This window comes from Macrotis lagotis, chromosome 7 (assembly GCF_037893015.1).
Source record: "Macrotis lagotis isolate mMagLag1 chromosome 7, bilby.v1.9.chrom.fasta, whole genome shotgun sequence".
Lineage (NCBI taxonomy): Eukaryota > Metazoa > Chordata > Mammalia > Peramelemorphia > Peramelidae > Macrotis > Macrotis lagotis.
Genome location: NC_133664.1, coordinates 45,209,955 through 45,232,051, shown reverse-complemented (window position 1 = coordinate 45,232,051; position 22,097 = coordinate 45,209,955). Strand labels below are relative to the sequence as shown.

The 22,097-nt window shown below is 38.4% G+C and overlaps 1 protein-coding gene and 1 long non-coding RNA gene across 3 annotated transcripts in view; one reads left to right on the top strand and one right to left on the bottom strand.

Annotated features, from left to right (window-relative positions):
- LOC141494560 (uncharacterized) overlaps positions 1 to 16,502 on the bottom strand; it is a 151,756-nt gene extending 135,254 nt beyond the window's left edge. Inside the window, exons 1-2 of the long non-coding RNA XR_012470477.1 lie at positions 16,315 to 16,502; positions 7,693 to 7,832 (exon numbers count right to left, since the gene is read on the bottom strand). This is a non-coding gene — a long non-coding RNA (uncharacterized LOC141494560). The remainder of the gene's footprint in view (positions 1 to 7,692; positions 7,833 to 16,314) is intronic.
- Positions 16,503 to 16,524: 22 nt separating this feature from the next.
- EIF1B (eukaryotic translation initiation factor 1B) lies at positions 16,525 to 18,772 on the top strand. 2 transcript variants are annotated; one of them, XM_074195898.1, is made up of 4 exons: positions 16,525 to 16,811; positions 17,237 to 17,400; positions 17,816 to 17,917; positions 18,381 to 18,772. In XM_074195898.1, exons 1-4 carry the CDS (start codon positions 16,781 to 16,783, stop codon positions 18,423 to 18,425), a joined length of 342 nt encoding a protein of 113 aa, XP_074051999.1. In that variant the 5' UTR covers positions 16,525 to 16,780; the 3' UTR covers positions 18,426 to 18,772. The 2 variants fall into 2 exon arrangements, with proteins under 2 accessions (XP_074051999.1, XP_074051998.1); XM_074195897.1 differs by lacking the exon at positions 16,525 to 16,811 and having other exon boundaries at positions 16,958 to 17,400.
- Positions 18,773 to 22,097: the final 3,325 nt, after the last annotated feature.

Genomic DNA, 22,097 nt, shown 5'->3' with positions numbered 1-22,097 from the left:
AATGAATAGAGGCTGCAGAAAGGTAGACTTCAGTTGTATGAAACGACCAATTTTCTAACAATTGGTTCTTTTGGAAAATGAGATAAACTGCTCCCCAAAAGTAGCAGTCTCTTCACTGGAGTTTGAGGAAAGCCTGGATGATTATGTTTAAGAGATATGATCCCTCTTTGGATGGGATGGACTTGGTAACCTCATAGTTCACTTCCAACTCTGAAATTCAGTAAATGTCACTATGATATCTCCTCTCTGTTTTGACCCTTACAGAAACATGGCAAATGCTATAACTTATCCCAATGGATCCCTACAGGGTTCACAGCAGGTCTGGGATCCCTCCATAGTCCTTTCCCAAATGGAAGGAAGGGCATACAAAGTTGAAAGGGGAACTGACAAAAACTCCAAGTCAGAAGTTTCCTGTAATTGACAACAGTTATTCCTTCCTGTGTGTGCCTGGCCTTCTCTTAGCTCCATCATTAACCTCTTTAAGTGATGAATCAAAGGCAACATGACACCAGACTTTGCCAGATAAATGACTTTGGTTAATTGTACTTTTCATTTTCATTTCTGATTTCATGACTCCACCATTCAGTATTTTGTTTTAGCTAGCAGGAATCAACAACATAATTTCCTTCTTACCTACAAATTAAATACACAAATCAGATGTGTTTTTCCCCTTTGCTCCTTTTGCATTTTTGATCGACTTCTAGCAATTGTTAAGCCCAATTACTAGCTCTTTCCTGCAGGGTTGTTTTTCTTCATCTCTGTGTTTTTCCTTTTAAATCCCAATGCTACAAAGAGGCCAATTTGATCTATTTCTTTGGAATCTGCCATTTGCATTTTGGAGGGACACAAGCCCCACTTGTTAGAAACCATGCACATTGCATCAATCCACTGCATTAGAATGTCTGAGATACCTCTTTTGTCAGATTGTTTTTTAATAATGACTTGAAGCATTTTTTCAACCACAGGAATGGTTTAATCAAAGGAAAATGCAAATGCAGAGAGAGTATGGGTTGTTTTTCTCAATCTATGATGCCTAAATACTGACCTTGGGGGAAGGGAGCAATTCAGAAGGTGATAAAAATATAAAGGGAGTGATGATATAGATACTATGGATATAGATGATGTAGATATGTATATATATAGAGATTAGGTATAGGCATGGGCATAGGGATAGATATATATGGATATGTATAAATGTATATCTATGAGTATATGTGTAATGTACAGACACTATATATGTACAGATGGTACATTGGACAGTTTCGATTTTATGCATGTATATATATATATATATACACACATATATATATATATATAAAATGGTTTCCATTATTTATGCGTTTATAAATACATATCTATTTACATTTATGCATATTTGTAGATGTATACATGTATTTAATAAAACTGAAACAAAACAATACATTAGCATTCTTAAGCACCTACCATGTGCCAGACACTGAAGTAAGCACTGGCAATACAGATAAGAAAAATACAAAGCCCGCTCTTACAGAGCTTACAATCTAATTGGGAAAAATCAACCCACAGAAGAAAGCTGAAAAAAAAGGTATGCATATGATCAGAAATTAGGTGAACTTCTAGGCAGGCTTTATATGCAGCCTTTGGGAGGAGTTTTTAACTCTTGTTTTCAAGATTTCCAATCAGAGGGACAAAGGCAACTAAGGGTTTTTAATATAGGATCTCATAGTCAGTGGGGAACAATGGGAAGAAAATTATACCTAGAGTCAAAGGACCTGAACTGAAATCCTAGTGCTCTAGTCTTGTATTCCCAACTGCCTGATAGATGTCATGAAAGAAAATTTCAATCCTCTGTATTTTAAACAAAGTTTATCAGAGATAATTTATTATTATACAAAAATTTCAGCATAGAGAGATGCTCCATATTTTTCTGCTAATCAAACTATTGTCTCTCTCGCCCCAAGCAATTTCTAATTTATTTGTTGTAACAATAGCGAAACAAAAACTAAAATTTCACAGTAAAATACAACAAAGATACATAGTTCAAATATATATGTGTTTTGACTATTAAAGAGAATAATTGTAATGTTAACACAGGTGAATCTTCCAGAGGTTAATCTCTCTCTATGACTAGTTCCTTTTCAGTCTTCTTAAAGGTGACATTAACCACTACAAAGGTCACTGGTTCTGCTGACATTCAGATGGGAAGATTCACATTTACAGAAGTTCAAGTATAGCTGATAAGATACACGATCCTGATTTGGGACAAATCATTCAGTTGAAAGGAGTCATACCCCCTAGCATGTCCTCCTGGTCATCCCTCCTAGGGAACGTATCTGATGTTCAGCCCCCATTCTAGGTTGAAGTCCATTCCCTTCATGGACAAGCCAGATGTAGCTTTTCAGATCCCACTTTTTGAGAATGGAAAGTATATGGACCACTTCCCTGAAGTATCTTTGGGGGTTTGGTTCTCTAGTCAGATCCCCTCTCCCCCATATGCATACATACACTTGATTAATTTTTGAACTTAGAGAAATATTAATAAATAAATCTGTTTTACTTTTAAGAATTAGGACAAACTCTAGGAGTAAACACATATTTATTCTAATTATTATTTTTAAGGTCAAAACTCAGTATGGATGCCTCCTCATTTTTTGAGGACCTTCCTCAATGAACAAAATACCTCTCTCAATTGACATAAAGACAGTTCTACTCTTAGCTCATTCACCATAATAAAGACTCAAGATTCCTCCCACCTTCATTAAGTTTTCCATTTAAGACAGACCCTGTGGTATATGAAGTCAGAATCAGCAAGAGCTAGTTCAAGTCTCACCAGTTATGTAATACCATTGTGTGACCCTGGGCAAATATCTTAAGTGCTCTCAGCTTCATTTTTCCCCATCTATTAAGTAAGGTTTTGACTAAATGGCCTTTAAGGGCCCTTCAAATGCTAAACCTATAGTCCAAAAATTGATGTGTCTTTGATTCGACTGAAACAAAGGACTTTAGACTAGAACCTTGTCAAAATATTTTTTTAATATTTTATAACACAACTGAGACATCAAAACAATATATGGTTCCACAATATCCCCGCTTGGTTCTCCTGGTGGTCCTTTAAAAGACAACAAACCAAATTTAGCCTCCTTTCTCTTGTCAAAATTTTTTTTCTTTCTCCCTTAACTTCCCTATTTAGGTTGAAGGCACCAATGGGTAGCTGGGAGGATACTGATGCAATCCTGTTTTAATCATGCTTTCTTGATGTTCATTGATAGGCCAAAATGAGCACAAGCAGCAGAGAATTAATCCATCCTTTGTCATATCTCAGCTTCAAGACTGCGTTGAAGACATAGTCATCTACAGACAGAAGATCCTACACCAACACTCCCTCCATTTTGGTCTTGACTTAGAACCTTTTCAAGTGGAAGAATTTGCCCTCATTAAATTGTAGCATCACCTCGAAGCTGTATTTATCCTCAATGAAGATGTTTGAAAACATTATGTTAAAAAGCATGGGAGCAAGACATAGCCTTATTTGGTACCAGGAAATCTCGAGAGCATCATCCACTGTCTAGAACCTGGGTAAGCACACTATCATGAAGTGATGTACAATACTGGTGAACTTCTCCAGACAACCAAATTCTGACATAATTTTCCATAAACCCTCACAACTGATGGTATCAAAGGCCTTAGTCAGATCACAAACCTCTGTTCTACTTCTGACATTTTTCCTGGACTTGTCAGACAGCAAACACCATATCAACTGTTCCTCAACCCTCTCGTAAGCCACACTGGCTCTCAGGGAGATGACCATCTTCCAGGAGAAGGATCAGTCTATGGAGAAGGACTCTGGCTAGAATCTTACCAACAATGACTAAAAAAAGAAACACCCCAGAGATGTCAGAGGACAATAAGGATTGATTGAGACTGTTCCCCAAATGCAATCTGTTGCCATACCATCACTTCTACCTCCTTAGTATGTATTGTTCCTATCCCCTTCTTTCTAATCTACTGTAACCTTCCCCTCTCATTTATTAAGCACCTACAGTTTCTAGGCTCTGTGCCAAGGGTTATAGATACAAAGAAAATCAAAAGATTATCAAACCCCCAAGGAGGTCACACTCTGATGGAGAAAGACAATACATATAATAACTGCCAATCAGAATACTGTCTTGGAATGCTCTAGAGGAAGCAGGGTAGGGGGTAGAGACATGATGGGCTTCAAAAGTCAGGTGGGAAATGAGGAAGTGGCTGTCCTGAGCCCCTTTCTTAAATGGAAGAGCTGGGAGGAGCTCTCCTTGTCCATAACACCCTTTCCAAAGGAAGGAAGGGACCCCAGGGGTACTGAGGAGGTATGAATCCCCCAGTTAAAGTGCATATTCTGAAGAATATGAATTTCTGGATACAATAATGAAATCCAAGAGGGCATCCAAATGGGAAATGAGGAGGCGGCTCTTCTTGCCCACCCCCCTGCTTAAATGAAGAATTTGGAAGGAACTCTCCATGCTACTACCCACTTTCTCCAATCAAAGGGAAAAAGGACCCCAAAGGTAAGAGAATTAATATCTTAAGCTAATACCATATGTTTAATTTAAAATAGCTTTTAGACTGGACTTTTTACCTCCAGTCTCTCTATGTTCCAATCTATTCTTCATTCTGATTTCCTTGTAAAAATTTTAATGTATCATTCTAACTGCATCATTCCTCTACTCCAAAGCTAAAAACGGTTCCCTATTGCCTATTGAATTAAGGACAAACTCCTTATCTGGGCATTCAAAACCCTTCATAATCCAGTTACAACCTATTTTTCTCTTGCTACATAAAATAGTTCTGCTAAGAACTGGTGACATTCTGGTATATGAGAGATTAAGGAGACAAGATTAAAACTGACCTAATGAGAATTAAGAAAGCAAATCAGAGATGAGTAAAAGGATTTCTGGTAAAGGTACAGGCCCAGTTGAGATAAGACCACATGAACTTGTAGTGGTCCCAGTTGACATGATTTCATGACTTTCCTCAGGGATCAGCAGCTTAAGAGTAGGCACATAGAAGTTGGAGAGTAGGTATACTACATGATGGGAACCGCTAGGGCATAAGTGATCAGAGGAGAAAGGGTCAAGGAAGAGAAAATTGGAGGATAGGGTCTTGTCAAACTCATTAATGCAAGGTCAAGTCTATGAAGGGAGGAAAATAAGTCCAGAATAGTAGGCTCTTTCTCCCTGGAAAAAGAAGGAGTGAGGTTGTGAGAGAGGAAGAAGGCATGATATCATTATCAGAGACCAGAATTACAAAGTTCAAAAATTTAGAATTGAGACAGTTATTGTTGATGGTAAGGTAGGTGGTTCTGATAGAGTAGAGATGGAGGTTAAAGAAGTTGAGAAAATATTTAAAGGCACATCAATTAGAATATTGAAGACACCAAGAATGAAGACATGATATGGTGAGGAGAACGTCTAAGATTCACATACTGAACTCATTGGAAAGAAGGGAATGTGATTGATGTGTGACAAAAAAGAATACAGAAAGTAAATCAGACAAATGGATTGAATTTTAAAGGAGAAGAGGCTGATGAATAATGATGCCAGAGGGAAATTCTGAAAGTACTGTGAGGAACCCAGGTCCTCTTCCTGGAACAGTGTTTGGGAATGAGAAAAAAATAGACAAAATGATCTGCAGGTGGGGCAGAGGATGAAACATCTTCAGAAGATAGCTTATCATTCACAAGGCATAAGAATTTAAAAGGAAACATTCTCAGATAAAAGGGAGCTCATTTGGAAGTTAGATTCAAATCTTGCCTTAGACACCTTCTAGCTATGAGACCCTGGACAAGTTATTTAACCCTGTTTGTCTCAGTTTCCTTTTATGTAAAATGAGGTGAAGAAGGAAATGACAAAGTAGAATAAGTAAAAGTAACATGACAGCATGTACAGTGACAGCAATGATGTAAACAGAATGAACTACAATACCAATCAATCTAAACTCTAAAAGATTATAATAACCAAGCTTGGCTCCAAAGAAAATATTAAAAGATATTTCCTCACCTAAGTAGGAGATTATGGGTGTGGAACATCTGATAATTATCAGACTTTTTTGATGTGTTGATTTTATAACTCACTTGAAAATCAACAAAACAGTAAATAATGTCCTGATTTGGGATGTTTGCTGATTTTCATTATAGAAATGTCATATTGAAAATTCAGCAGCAGGCAATTGTAAGCAAGTCATAATGAGTAGGCTACAGCATATCCCAGCTTATACTCCATTTTACTACTTGTGTGACATTAGGCAAGTCAATAAAACTATATGGATTTTAATTTACCATCTTAAGGAAATAAAGTAATTGGGATAAACAATCTCGATAGTCTCTTCCAGTGTTCAGTGCTACAAGCATATGATCTTTCAACCCAATTGGATCATAATGAAAGTCCAGTCTTTCTGATATGTCACTATAGGTGTCATCAAAAAGTCAATAAAATCAAGGGGCTATTTGTCCACACATTGCCCACCTCTAAAACTAACAAGATAACACTGAATGAACAAATTACTCCATACTCACCCAAGGTCTGTATTTTGAAGCCAAAGTATCTATTGCTCTTTTATAACTCAATCATAGCAAATTACACTTAAGTAGTTGCTTTTTTATACTAGCTCCAGGGTCTTCATTGATATGATCCATATTAACAATCATTCTGTAGACTTATTTAGGTTTTAGCAAATAGATATATTCAAAATAACATAGTGAGAATAGAAGTTACAAAAACACTGACTGAACTTCTGGGGTGCAAACCTGGTTGCATTTTCAAAACCGTTTCCTGGTTTGAGACTAGATTCTCTAGGGAAGAAACCTGACCCAAACTATACTGAACAACCATAATATTTTCCAAATCTTCATCTCTGTATTAAAGACAAGGCAATGACCTAATAATCACTAAATAAATAGAGGATTCAGGGTTCCCCAATTTTTTTTTAATTCTAAATTTCACCTGGTGGTCTATGCAAATGATGGTTATATGAGGCAGTTTGTGAGTTGGGAGCAAGCTCATTACCTCAGCTGGCCTTTTCAAAAAGCAAATGAGACACTCAAAACCTCTTCTTTACAAGGTGCAAATGAGTCTACTCAAAGTAGAGGTGACAAATGATCTCCTCTTGTAAGAGCCCCCCCCCCCCACTAGGTGTGAACGCAGTCTGAATAAGGCCATAATAAGTCAATCACATCTAAGAGGGTGGGAATGCAGTTTGAATAAATCCTTAAGGACCAAATAAATTTGAAAGGGGCCCGCCTCTACCTTTTCAGTGAGTCATCATTTCATATAATGATACTATTTTTTGGTCCCCTCTTTTTTTGTTCTTTGTCATAGAGTATGACTTTGAAGGGCATATTGAGAAATCTAGCTGGTATTAAAAAAAGATCTCAATGCACTTTGATTTTTTAAAAAATGAATGAGGGAGGTTTCAGAGGGCATGATGAAATTCTTCTCTTCATTTTCCACTCAAAACCACCACACTAGTTTGGCCCTCATCCCTGTCCCCGAGATTGTTGTCCTAATTGGATTCCAGACTTTGGGTTCTAGCTTATCTCCACTCAGCTATCAAAAATTCTTCCCAAAGAATATGTCTGATCACGTCATTTCCCCTGCTAAAAAATCTCTACTGCCTCTATGATAAAATGCAAATAACCCATTGAAATCTAAAATCCTTTAAAATCAGTTTCCTGCCTACCTTGCCAGGTCTTTTTATGACTCCCTTTCATGAGTTCTGTGTTCCCATCAAACTGGTCCACTTGTTCTCTGACATCAGCATTCAATCTCCACACTCCCAGCCTTTGTATGATTCACAATTTCTTCATTATTTGCTTAAGGCTAGACGATGAAGAACAAAATATTTGTAGCATTTGTGAGTTCTGAAGTATAAATATTCATACTAAATATTTAACAATCAGCTTGGTCATACTGGACCCAGAATATCCTTTCTAGACACAACTCCTGTACCACCCCTTATGGGAAACATATTCTGATCTCCCTAGTTCTTAACTTGGGGTCTTCAGACTCGTAGACAATTTCAAAGGTTTCATGAACTTGGAAAGGGGGAAAAATAATTTTAATTTTCCCCTAACCCCTGATTGAAATTTAGCATTTTCTCAATTATGTATACACACAAATATATATGTAAATACACAAATATACATGTATATATATATATATATATGTATGTATATTTAAACTTCATTAGACCTCAAATGTAGGACTGCTGTAGGTGTCAGGAGTCAGAAAGACCTGAGTTCAAATTTTACCTTGACATTTACTAGTTGTGTGAACCAGAGAAAGTCACTAGCCTCAGTTTCCTCAGATGAAAAAAGGGGAATAATAATAGCTCTTCTCTCCTAGAGTTTTTGTGAGGAACAAATGAGATATTTGTAAAGTTTTTAGTATATAGTACCCTGCCACATAGTAGGTACTATAGAAATGCCTTAGTTCATATGTTGATGGGAAAGTTTTATGTCCCAGAGGGAGCTTCCTCAGCTGAATAGAAAAGGAGGTTGGGGGTTCAGAAAGGGTAGCTGTGGAAGAAGTACAAACTTCAAAGAGGTATTCAAATGTGAGTTGTTAGTAAATTCCTTCCCCAAAAACCTACAATGTGTTGGTCACTGGGGAAATAAAGGGGAAGGGATGTCCCACCTTCTCCACTCTCAGCTGAGAAGAGAAGATTTGGTGGAAAGGAATGAGAGAATGCAAATGGAGATTTTGGAAGTTGAGAAAGTCAATGAAGTGGGGAGAAGGTAGGGATACAGATCAAGAGCACATTGAGAGGGGGTGGGGGGAGAAAATTGTAAAACTCAAATAAAATCTTTAACAATAACAATAAAAAAGCACATTGAACTAAACATTTATTTCAATTTTCATTTAAATGTTTGCTCTTCATGTCCAAAGGTAATAAAACTGTGCATAACCTTTGGTCCAGTGATGCCACTACTAGATCTGAATCCCAAAGAGATAATAAAAAAGGGGGAAAAGACCCAGATGTACAAAAAGTTGTACAGCAACTTTTTGTGTTGGCAAAGCAGTGGAAACTAAGGGGGTGTTCATCAAATGGGGAATGACTGAACAAATTATGGTATATGATTGTGATGGAGTAAGAATTCATGAGGAGGTGGATTTCAGAAAAACCTGGGAAGCCTTGCATGAACTGAGTGAAGTAAGCAGAACTAGGGGGACATTGTCTGATGATCAACTATGATAGACTTAACGCTTTTCAGCAATACAATGATCATGGAAAATTCCATCTACATTCAGAGAAAGAACTATGGAATCTGAATACAGATCAAAGTGTACCATTTTCACCTTTTAAAATTTGTTTTTTGCTTTTTCCTTTTTGGGTTCTGATTTTCTTTCACAGGATGACTAATATGGAAATATGTGTAACAGATTATACATGTATAACCTTTATCAGATTACTGCTGTTCTAGGATGGGGAAAGGGAAGGATGGGAAAGGGAAAATTTTACTAAAATAAATGTTAAATATTATCTTTACATACAATTGGAAAAATAACAAAATGAAATGAAAATAAAAAATAAATGTTTGCTCTTCTGAACTTGTCAACACCAACAAACATGAAACATTTTTAAAAACTAAGAATGTGACTGTGAATCTCAGTTATATAGGTCATAGATTTAAGTATAGAATAAATTCAGATCAGTTTCAAAATTTATCCCCTTCTATTCTCTACATTAAAAATAATTGACCCTGTACATGGGTGTGGAAAAGGTATCACTTTTACTAGATTTGCCCTGATGCAGTGATAAAGTCTTTTAATTGTTGGACTGCACAGGAAAGGATCCATTAGGACATTCGTTTCTACATAATCCTTAGTCAATGCTAAAAGCAGAGATTCCTTCTCTACTTTTATGTCCCCAGTGCCCAAAATGTGTGCTTTTCATACCACAAGTGCATAATAAGAATTTGATAAATGAACTTGGTTCACATGAAATATTAAGGTTTGGGATATAGGTTCTCTCACAAGTCTATTTGCTTGTAGTACCTGTATACCCATTTTAGGATAAAGAAACTTGAGACACTTTGGAAATTGGGAGAGCTAGTAAGCATCAAAGAAGTGAATCCTACCTAGATATCCTATCTAGAGATCTGATATTCTAGATATCTTAGATTTCTGTCACCTATGCCATTGATTTAGGAAGGTCTTGGAAAGCAGAATTGGCTTTTTATTTCATTTTTTTTTTATGTCCTACACTTACTGTGCTTCCATGAATATAGTAAATGTTCAGTAAATATTTATGAAATTGTACTAAATTGTGTCTCTCTCAGTCCCTACCACAATGCTTTAAATGATATGGCCACTAACTAACAAAGGTTTGCTGAATTTCCCTCTTAGATAAACCTTCAGAATGTAAATTTAACATTCATTACTTTGTTTCTATTTGTCCAACTTGTAGTGTTCCTTCAGCTCATAGAGATATCAGTATCTTTTTTCCTTATTAAAGTTGGGAAAGAATAATTCACAAATTAATTACTCTTAATTTATCATTCAGAGCAGCTAGGTGGTTCGGTGGATAGAGTGCTATACCCAAACACACATCTCCTTGAGTTCAAGTCTGACTTTAGAAACTTATGAGCTGGGTGATCCCGGGCAACTCACTTAATCTTGTTTCCCTTAGTTTCCTCAACTGTAAAATGAGATGGAAAAGGAAATGGCAAACTACTCTAATCTTTGCCAAGAACAATACAAATGGGGTCACAAAGACTTGGACATGACTGAAATATGACTGAACAGCAGTTTATCATGCAAGAAATATATAACAAATTTTGCCTAAATAATTATCCCAGAGAAAGTCACTAATGAGGGAAACTGTTTGTATTTCACAGGTATGTTTCATAACCATGGCATTTTATTCTAGGGAATTGAGGTCATTCAACTCTTTCCAAAGGAAATTTTGCTTAAAGAACAAAGTGATAAATTTAGAGCCTTTAAAAGGGAAAAATGAACTGAGGTAATTAGTTGTTCTTCTGTGTTAACACATAGGCACATAGAGCACCTGCGACACCTTCATATTTCTCTTAGAAAAGCCATGGCATTTTGTATTTTATAGATCAGCATCAACTCAAAACCAATGGTACTTGAGCACAAACTGATTGATGTACTTACATTTTTCAGTCATTCAGAAGATTCATTACTTCAAAATAAAAAAGACATCTAATCAAACACAATAACAATGTGACAAAAAGATTTCTCTCTATACTCACATGGGGTACAACTTCTCACAGGTACAACTAACACAAGCAATGAGAACACTTAATTAGAGAACATTCATGAAAATAGGGAACATAGATATTATGTGTAACCAGTAAACATCAGTGAAATGGTACATTAGAATCAAGAATGGAGAACACAAACTTTGGGTCCCCATGGAGCCAGGCACATTCAAGGAAGGCATGTGAAGACAGAAAAGTATGATCAAGTCACACATTGTCTGGGGCAACTTATACATCCAACAACGATGCAGAAAATTTCATGGCAACATCATAGGTATCCACCCCATCTCTATTGGGCTCACCATCTCTCCTTGTCATGATTCTCATTGTAACTGCTCTCTACTGCCATCTAACTGACTTGAGGGAAATCCAGCTGCCTGCCCCTAGGTTAGAGAGCAACAAGGAAAAATCTATCCCTACCAGGAACAGCCAACCTTCTTTCCATTGATATTCCAAGTCTAAGAGTTAGGTAGGGTACCACAAACAGGCAATTAGCCTAATCCTCCATAGGTAATAAGGAGTTATTCTTTTTTATCTGATAATGCCTGGGGCTGATTTGAAATCTATGGTTCCAGACAACTGGCTTAGTGAGAAAAATTCCTTTTAACTCCTCCTTCAAATCTGATTGGATTCTACCTACCACACTGCTGTGGAAACTGGGGACCTTGGTAAGCTTCCTTTGATTGATGTGCAATTAATCCATGATCCAGAATAAAAGCTAAAAGAAGAAGGCAACATTCAGGACCTTCCTGGTCCATATTTCCACCTTTACTATAAATATATATAGCTACAAGCCACAAACACTTGGTTTTTGCTGTAAATTCTGTTCAGAGAGAATATGAGGGAGCTGGGAGCCCAATTTATTAAATAGCATATCGTTTAGTACCTCTCAATTAGTCAAATTGCATTTCTATTGTAATTAGCTTTGCCCAAGGCTCTTTCTAGTACTTATTAAAGGACATTTCCTTACTCTTAATCTTAAAAGAGGTTCTCTAATAGGTTGTTGTTCAATCATTTTTCTGTTGTGTCCAACTCTTGTGACCCCATTTGAGGTTTTCTCAGCAGACATACTAAAGTGTTTTGCCATTTACTTCTCCAGTTCATTTACAGATGAAGAATCTGAAGGAAACAAGTGTAGGTGATTTGTCCAGTCACACAACTAGTAAGTGTCTGAAGCCAGATTTGAACTCCAAAAGAAGAGTCTTCCTAACTCCAGACTCACAGCTGTGTAGCCTATATAAAAGGAGATTAGAAAGCAAATGTAATGAATAGAGAGACATGTAGTTACAGAATCATACTGTTTGTACCAATGTTACCACGCTTGTGGAAAGAGTGGGTTATCAGAAACAAAGCAAATGATTGAATAATCTTCCCTATCACAGAAGAGGAAGCAGGACAATCACCTACTTTTTACACTCCTCCAAAAGAGTATTCAGACAGTTTTTAGAGCAACATGGGAGATATGGGTGCTAGCAGCCAAAGAAGATTCTGGCTCCAAGGAATTGGTTCCTTCTATATAGATCACGTGACTTGTTAGTTCAGGTGAAGCACCCAGGAGGGATGCCAAGGGAGTCTTCTCCTTCTCTCCAAAGGTAAGATCAGTTTACTGTTTGGATATCACCAACAAAGAAATTGCATGAGCAAAATACTCCTGTTTAAAAATCACTATATTTTAAATAGAGTCAGTTGTAATAAGTCTTCATAAAAGAAATTCTGGAAGATGCATCCCTGTTTGGACTGTTTCACAGTTATACTGAGAAACAGGAGATATAGCTAGGGCTGGAATGACAGTGAGGATTATTTTCTTACTTTTTACCATATAAATAACTGTTTCATCAGTAACATGTTCTCAGCATATTCCATAAATATTCTTAATGTAGCTCTATTACACTCCAACTTTCAAAACCCCAAGGCATCCTTTCTATAGTTTATTTCATCATGCTCCATTTAGAATTACATCCACTTAAGGGACTATGGGATTAAGGCAACCTATTTTAAAGGGAGCATTTTATATCAAAGTAGCATGATGTAATGGATAGAAGGCTGACCTGAGAGCCAGACAGACCTGGGTTCAAGTCTTGCCTCTCACACAATGGCTATATAATAAGGAGCAGGTCACTAAATCTCTCAGTGCTTTAGCTAATTCTCTAAAACATTTTATTACAGAACAGGTGCCCTTGCCCCTTCACCAAGAGCTTCCTAAATCATTGAAATCATGAGTCTGGTTTTAAAAGTCTACACTGGGGAAAAAAACAGTCCACACTAAATAATTATATCAAACAATGATTTATAAAGGAATTGCAATCATACCATATACATATATATACATATATATATACATATATGTGTGTATAATATTGTAAGATTCACCCCATGCTTTACATCTCTTATTTCATTTGAGCTTCCTCCAAATATTGCATATTTCTATTGACTATTAACATCCTGAAGAAAACTGAAGCTCTTTAACATTAAGTGACTGACCCTGGTGATGAAATTGGTTAGCTTTAGGGGTGATATTTGAAATCAGGTCTTTCCTCACTCCACAAACTCAGTCTGCTTTTTTAAAGAAAACAACTTTTTTTTTAAATGGAGAAACTGCATGTTCTGATCCATGCAATGACAAAGCATACTTCCAGAAGGACAAAGATGAAGTAAATTAAGCATCTCCTGCCCAAGAAGTGATGAACTTAAAAGGCAGAAGGAGAAAAACATTTTGGGGCATGACCAATATGGACATTTATTTGACTTGACTCTGCATATGTCATAAGGATTTAAAAAAAATTCTTTAGTTGAGGTAAGGTAGAGTAGAAAGGGGAAAAAATGGATGCTTGTTAATTGGTAAAACATAAGAAAACAATTTTTTTTAAATAAAGAATATGCGTGGCTATCCATATTACAACAGAAAAAGTAGGTCACTCTTGCCTCCATACACCTTACCTTTCACAACGTTGACCTTTTTTACATAAAGACAGATAGTAAATCTGGTAACTGCAAAAGGATTTTATAGCCAAAGACCTTGGCATCATTCCTGGACATTTCCATTATAAGCAAGTTCCATGAAACAGGGTGAATACATTCTGACTTTTCTCATCATTGCAAAATTCTATTACATTTTGCCCAAGTGAATTCTGACCATGATGAAATTTCCTTCACACTAGGGAATTTCTATTCAGGTACATTTACTATGGGAAATGGAAAAATAGATCAAAAATATATACCTGGAGACAAAGAAAATCCTCCATTAACTGGCCATACCTCAATCTAGTGTTTTGCTTCAAGAGATTCTACTTATGCAAGCTTGTAATTTTAAGTTTTTTCTGGATTTGCATCATAGCCATATCAAAACAATATCCTCATCATACACAAACCCACATGGATCTTCTCTAAGCATTCTGTTCTTTCCTCACTCCATTGCCCAAAATCTGATTTTTCTCCCTTGCTAGCTGCTATTATCTAGTCCCTGACATTATTACAGACTGCCTTCTCTAATCCTTGCTCCCTGTTCTATTTCTATTGCTGCACCTAGAGGCAGCTTGTTACACTGGATAGAGGGCTAGTCTTTTTTATTTTTTTTATTTTTTGGTTTTTGCAAGCAATAGGGTTAAGTGATTTGCCCAAGGTCACACAGCTAGATAATTATGAGGTGTCTGAGGCCAGAGTTGTACTCAGGTCCTCCTGACTCCAGGATCGGTGCTCTATCTATCCACTGTCTCAACTAGCTGCCCCAGGGCCAGTCTTGAAGGGCCAGAATCAGTCTTTCAAGTCTTGCTACTAACTCATACCAGCTGTGTAATAAAGAGAAAGTCATTTATGCCCTCCATACTTCCCAAGCAACTCCCCAACAACAGAGCTGAGATACTCATTTGCTTCAGCACATGAAGTTTCCATACCAAGAAATATCAAGTACCCTATGTTGTTAAAAACTATCCAAAGTATGCACGCGTTTAAAAATTTAATGAAAAAATTAAAACTGCACTAGGGGCGGCTAGGTGGCGTAGTGGATTAAGCACCGGCCCTGGAGTCAGCAGGACGTGGGTTCAAATCCAGTCTCAGACACTTCATAATGACCTAGCTGTGTGGCCTTGGGCAAGCCACGTAACACCGTTTGCCTTGCAAAAAAAAAAAAAACTAAAAAAAATTGCACTAACTTTTGGAATATTTCTTTATGACATAGGCAATATGCATATGCGATAAATGTTCATATTGGTCATGCCCAAAAATGTTTTTCTCCTTCTGCCTTTTAAATTCATCACTTCTTGGGCAGGAGGTGCATAATAATAATAATAATAATAATAATAATAATAATAATAATAATAATCGAGAATATTTGTAATTAGAATGCCATTGAATTATGTATATGTGCATGTATTTATGTAGGCAGAGATTTTGTACATCGCTGCGTATGTGTGTGGATGCACATACAAAGCTATGGCTATGCTTACAGGTTCATGTGTATCTGGCAGAGATAGAAAATACAGACACACGGAGACAGACACACGGAGCCCTTAGAGATAGAGGCAGAAACAGTGAGACAGAAGCTTTTGAGCATGACCGAAGAGGAAAGGACCACGGAGCCGCTGCCCTCCCCCGGACTATTCCGATGGAGAAGGCGACACCCAAATGAGAGGTAGAAGGGGGGGGGAGATTGCTTTCCTCATTTTGAACTCGCTCAACAGACAGCGACATTTCACTTTTGACAAAAAGGCTTGTCTGTGAAGGAACAGGAGGGGGGGGCTTGGTTCAAGCCTTGCCGCGTGCCTGGCCCTGACCCACCCAAAGTGTCGCCCGCCCTTTCAGCCCGCCAAGGGTCAGCCCGGAGCGGCCTCGGGTTTGGGGGGCACCCGCGGCATCAAAGCGGACGTGTCGGGGCGACCCCGTCGGCCTCAGTTTCCTCCACTGTAAAGCGAGCCGGAAAGGAAACGGCAAAGTTTGCCAAGAAAATGCCCGGGCAGCGCCGGCCCCGCGAGCCCTCTCCGAGGTGCTGACGGCGCCCGGCGGCCGGGGGCGGGGCTCGGCCCACTCCCCGCGCAGCCCCGCGCCCCCCACTCTCCGCACCCCTTGGGGCGAGTCCTTGCCTCCGTTTCCACTCCTGTACAAAGACTCCGGGGGTCCCCGCAGCGGCCCCGGCGGGGGGAGGGGCGGGGTCTCCTCAGAAGCAACTTTCCAAGCCGCCCCCCCCTCCCCGCCGCGGGGAGCCAGGGGGTGGGCGGGGGCGGGGAGCGGCGCGCGGTGCCTGCCGGGAGCTGTGGTCTTCCACCGCGCGCCGGGCGGCCGCTCTCCGCCGGGGAGCACTACACGTCCCAGGAGGCCCCGCGCGCCGGCCGTCACGTGGGCCGGGCGGAGAGCGTGCCTAAATAGGCGCGTTCGGCCATTTTGTGGGAGAAGCCGCAGCGCCGCCTCCTGCTCCGGCCCGCTCCGCCGCCGCCTCCGCCCGGCTCCCCGCCCTCCGCTCCGTCTCCCCCGGCGCAGCCTCCAGGCCAGGGTCCCCCGGGCGCGCCCCGCAGCCTTTCCTCCCCTCCGCCGGCCTCTCACTAGTGTCGCATGTCCACTATCCAGAACCTCCAATCTTTCGGTGAGTGTGGCCCCGGGGCCGCCCCCCGCCCCCCGCCCGCCGGCGCCCCGGGCTTTTGTCCGCGCCCGGAAGGTGCCCCTCCCCCCAGCGGCTCCCCGAGTCGGGGTCCGGCTGGCCCCTCCGCGGTGACCTTGGGCCGGGGGCCGGGGGGGGGCGGGGCGGGGGTCCGTTAGCTCCGGCGGGGGAGGGGCTGCCGCGGCCCAGAAGTGCGGCCGCGACACCCGAAAACAGAGAACTTGGAGCATGACTTTGCCCCCATCACGGGGGGCCGTGCCCACACCTGAGCCCCTCTCCTAGGGGTCCGGCCTTGTGGGCAGAGGGGCCCGACCTCGTCTACCTAGAAAAAACACTTTTCCCCATGCCTAGATTTGCAACGACTTCTAACGGAATAGAGACATTTCTTGCGTTTGGTTTTGTGTCCACAGACCCCTTTGCTGATGCAACTAAGGGTGACGACTTACTCCCGGCAGGGACTGAGGATTACATTCATATAAGAATCCAGCAACGAAACGGCAGGAAGACACTGACTACTGTTCAGGGAATTGCGGATGATTATGACAAAAAGAAACTTGTGAAAGCTTTCAAAAAGGTATGGCTGTTAGACTCAACAGGGAGGAAAAATGGAAAGTTTCGTGCTCAAATCTGAAATGACATACGCCGGTTTGTTCTCCAATGGGCATGATACTAACACTTTATATAATGCCCGATGCGTAGTCTTCAAAAGAACATAAAAATATTCAGGAACTGCCTTTTCTCTCGGTATGAAAGATTTAAAAAAAAACTAGGAAAAGGAAAAAAAAACCTAAATTGGAGATTTGACGTGAACATTCTCAGTGCTTTGTTTTAACTTTTGTCTTAGTTTGCCAACATGTATAAGCTACCATTTTCATGTGTTCTCATTTAACTAAAATATTGGATGCTATTCTGGTGAAACTCTCATTTGGTGAGATTCAAAGGGTAACTGCTTCTGGTTCATTTGTTATGATGTGGATGTATTTTTCCAGAAATTTGCTTGTAATGGTACTGTGATTGAACATCCTGAATACGGTGAAGTTATCCAGCTTCAAGGTGACCAGAGGAAGAACATTTGCCAGTTCCTGCTGGAGGTGAGTGACTGCAGATGAAATGGAGCAATTTTTCCACCAAAGTCATCTTTGTACATTAGCAGTTTCATTCATAAAAGATACACATCAGTTACTGAGGAGTAATAGGGTATTTGTTTATAGCCACAGGATTAAAAGGGCCTAGTATTCTTATTCTTCAAAAAAAAGGGCTACAAGTTCTATTAGTTGAAATGTTTAAATTATTAAATGATTATTAACACTTCTGCAAATATTTTATTGAAATTTCTAAGGTTTTGGTACCAGGAATGTGATTCCCTGATTGAAAACTGTTCTTTCGTTCCTAAACGCAATAAACCTATATCTCCAAAGATAACAATACCTTTCTTGTCAAATGTGTCCCAACTAAATGATTTTTTTCATACCTTCTTAATTTTAGACAAACTATTTTAGGGAAGGGCGATTCATTCCTGAAAATAGCTTTGCTAAAATGTGTTTTGTTTTACAGGTTGGCATTGTCAAGGAGGAGCAGCTTAAGGTTCATGGTTTCTAAAATGAGCAAAAACACATGGAGTATTTCTTGAATAGTTTTGTTCTCTGAGCCAAATTGGCTACCTTGTGAAATGAGTCTCTGCAGTAAACGGACTTTTCATTTATTTAATCATTCAAAGTTCCATTCACATCTGCATGATTACAGAAAACATGTCTGTAGGCTAGTAACACATAAGAAAATTGCAGTCAGATGGTAACTAATCCCCTTATTCATCCTTACACATTTCCAATGGAAAATATTTTGTTTTGAGTGTTTATTGTTGTTTATTACTTTTCACTTGATTTAAAATGTTTTTGTTGTATTAAACCATGTTTGTTGCAGCTTAACAATAAAAAGGATTATTAACACTTTTGTGAGCAATTATGCTCCCAAGTTTAAACAAGACCCAAGGTACAAGCACTTTTTAAAAAAATATAAACTTTCTGGAATAAATGGATTCCTCCTTGAGCAAGTAGTTCTTTCCAAGAAGAATAGTTTTAACTATATTGTGAGGCATTAGAAGCCAGCTCATCAGCTGAGTACTGAAGGAAAAGGGAGCATGAAATGCAATCTTGACTTTCTTACCCTTTATAACATAATGGCACATTCCATGACCATTCTTAGTTTACTGATTAAAAATTCTTTGGAACAAGTATAGTACCTACATAGTTGAACTGTATCACCGGTGCCACAATTCAGCTCCTTGTTAATTAAAAAGTCTCTGGAATAGTGCTACTGTCATAAGAAATGTTCATTTTTGGACAAATTTTTGCTTTTATGTTTTATGGCTCCTGCCTTAAAAAAATAAGAAACAAGCCAAGAATCTTCCTTTCTTTCGTCTGATAGACTACTTACTCTGAAGAAGGAAGAGGAAGAGTCAATTTGAAAAGTCTGAGATAAAGTGGAAGTGTGTGGAAATAGGATGATGTGATGGGATGATGCCATGATTTATGACACCTAGAAATGAGTTCCTCTCCACCTAAAGTAACAGACATGATAATCGCTATGTTTTTGTCAAGTGAATTATTAATATAGTTGCACAGTATTCAAGCAGGATAGCCAAAAGAATTGGACCCAAATGTTTAAGCTATTAAATAATAAACTCTTGAGGACAGGGACCTTGCTTTTGTATTCTCCATAGTGGTATGAACATACATAGTAGGTACCTGGTAAATATTCATCAAATTAATATAGTGAGTCCATTTTGGTTTCATAGAAGGTTCTGTGAAATGTATATTATATCACATTGTGTGTCAGCTGAACCTATGTCCATAATCCTTGATAAATATACTTGCCTCCTTCATGAATTCACTATGTTCACCCATGGTTTTATAAGGGGGGGAGGTGAATTTTTTTTTTGTTTTTGTTAATGGAATAAAATATTGGAAATAGACTTAACTATACTTTATAGTTAAGTTTGGAATTTGCAATGTAGTTAAAAGATCTCTGGAAGATACTAATCCATGGAATCAACAGTCTGGTAATGTGCCATATAAATGTGATATGTCCATTTTAAATGAGAGTTGTATTTATTTTCATGTATACCATAATATACATTAGTGATCTTTGAGTTGTATTTGAGGACTTCCTTTTTTTGCACTTTTCTCATTCTATAAAATGGTTTCCACAGATTACATATTTGAAAAGAAAACAAATTTTTCTTTTGAGATGACTAGATCTGCTTTCTACTTTGATTTCTTACAGACATTTAAGTATTTTGGTTGGAATGAAACTGAATCTCACAGTGCAAGAGTCACATAGGCCCAAGTTCCAAATGTTAAGTTTAGTGTGAAAGTATTCAAATATTGGCTTAAATATGCTGTTTGCTTTTACAAGTGAAAATTCAGTCAACAGTGATTCACCAATCTAGACTTTTAAGTGCTGGATCATAAGCAGACTCTTAATTCAAGGCCAGAGTCTTATCAAATTAGTTCCCCTGATGCTCTTGGAATCAACCAACTCCTAGATAAGGTCCCTGATTTAGCTATTAGGCCCCCTAAGGGGGGCTAATTAAAAGTTTAATAACTTTAGTATGTATAAACAGATCAAACTTAGCGCCACTATTTGTCTGTCATAAATAGTGGCTAAGTAGATTTGGTTCAAGTGAATAGATTCATAGAGAATCTGGGGGAGTAAATTGGAAAAAAAAATTTAAATCAAATATGAAATACTCCATTAAAAAGTTGGTACCACAAAGGTGAAGTACAGACCAGTTCCAGATTAATGAACAGGAGGCTTGACCTGGCCATCAAGGCAGGCTGCTTTGTCATCCTTTGTTGCTTTTCCCATGAAGAAATTGCCTTGTTCATCTTGACCAAATTCTGTAATCCCATTTGAGTCCATAGGTTTATAATTACAAAAGGCCAGCTTGCAAATTGCCTGTATATGTAGAACCATCCATTCAGTCCGTTACCACCTTGATTTCTCAGCTTTTACACAGCAAATGTGCTTTCCTGGGTCAACACTACCACTTGGTGGCCAAAACTGGGAATTGTTAGGAAGGCGTGGTACTTAGCATGGTACCTCAGATTTTTTTTTTTTATGTCTTATACACAAATGACTTGCTCCACCAATTACCCACTTTAGAAAATCTAGGCCCCACTCCACAGGTCTCATTTCTTGCCACCCCATCTCTTTAGTTAATCTTCTAACATGAAGATACAGAATTGAGGAAATTATAAGGAAACCAGGCCCCAGAGTCTTTAGAACCTCCATATTCTATTTTCTTCAAACACTAGTATTAGTAAGTTAGAAATATGGTTTTAAATTGAATAGAGTTGGATTTCAGCAATATTTTGGTTAGGAATGATTTTTGTGGAAGTGAAAACCTCTTAGGACATTTCTATGAGAAATAACACTATACTAACAGCATTAATTTGTAGTTTGTTAATTGTGCTGATCTGAATATTAGATATATCTTCCCCCCCTCCCACCTATCTGACTTGTACAAAAGATGTGGTCTTGTTTTTAGTACCAGTAATAATGAATTCAATATGGGGTGATAATGAAGTAAATGATTAGCAACAAAAACCTTGAGATCAGTGACAATAGCTATTACCGAAATAAACTCAAACATGTTTAGACAATTAGCATAATTATTATGTCTACATATATTCCCCTATCAAGATCCTTGCCTAAGGCATATAGATTTTCAACCAATGTAATTTTCACACAAGCTTTACAGAAACTCAAATGAACAATCCATGCAATTTTTGCAGTTAAAATCATGCATACCTAAATGTGGTCTTATTGGATGTTCTGGCTATGTGGGGCTTAAATACTTAAGTGATTAGAACTACATCTAAAATCACAGGTCCCCCAGTGAACTTCCTATCATTGCTAACATTAATATCGAAACCTGGAAAGTCATGCTACAGTAAATGATTTTATTGTTTCTCCAAGTATTTTGTTGCACCAACTAACTGAAAGAACCATAAGATAATTTAATAGAATTCACCTTTTTTTTAAAAAAGCTATATAGTGTCATTATTTCTTAAGCCCAGTTTAGAAGTCTCTTTTATTAGAGCTTATTTAAATTTAAGTACTTGGTAGTCAGTCATAAAGTGACCTCTTAGATAAGATAAGGTAAGGGGCTGATCAGGATCACTAATCTATAGTATTTCTGAAGTTTCTTTGAAATATTGTCTCCCAGTTGAAGTGCATCTGTGAAAAATACAGATGTAAACTAAATCA

What these genes read in the sequence shown, in the direction of transcription:
- EIF1B (XM_074195897.1), top strand. Translation starts at nt 17,170, where the DNA reads ATGCCTAGATTTGCAACGACTTCTAACGGAATAGAGACATTTCTTGCG. An exon ending in TTGTGAAAGCTTTCAAAAAG is followed by an intron (nt 17,401 to 17,815) that starts GTATGGCTGTTA and finishes GTATTTTTCCAG; the next exon opens with AAATTTGCTTGTAATGGTAC. An exon ending in TTTGCCAGTTCCTGCTGGAG is followed by an intron (nt 17,918 to 18,380) that starts GTGAGTGACTGC and finishes TTTGTTTTACAG; the next exon opens with GTTGGCATTGTCAAGGAGGA.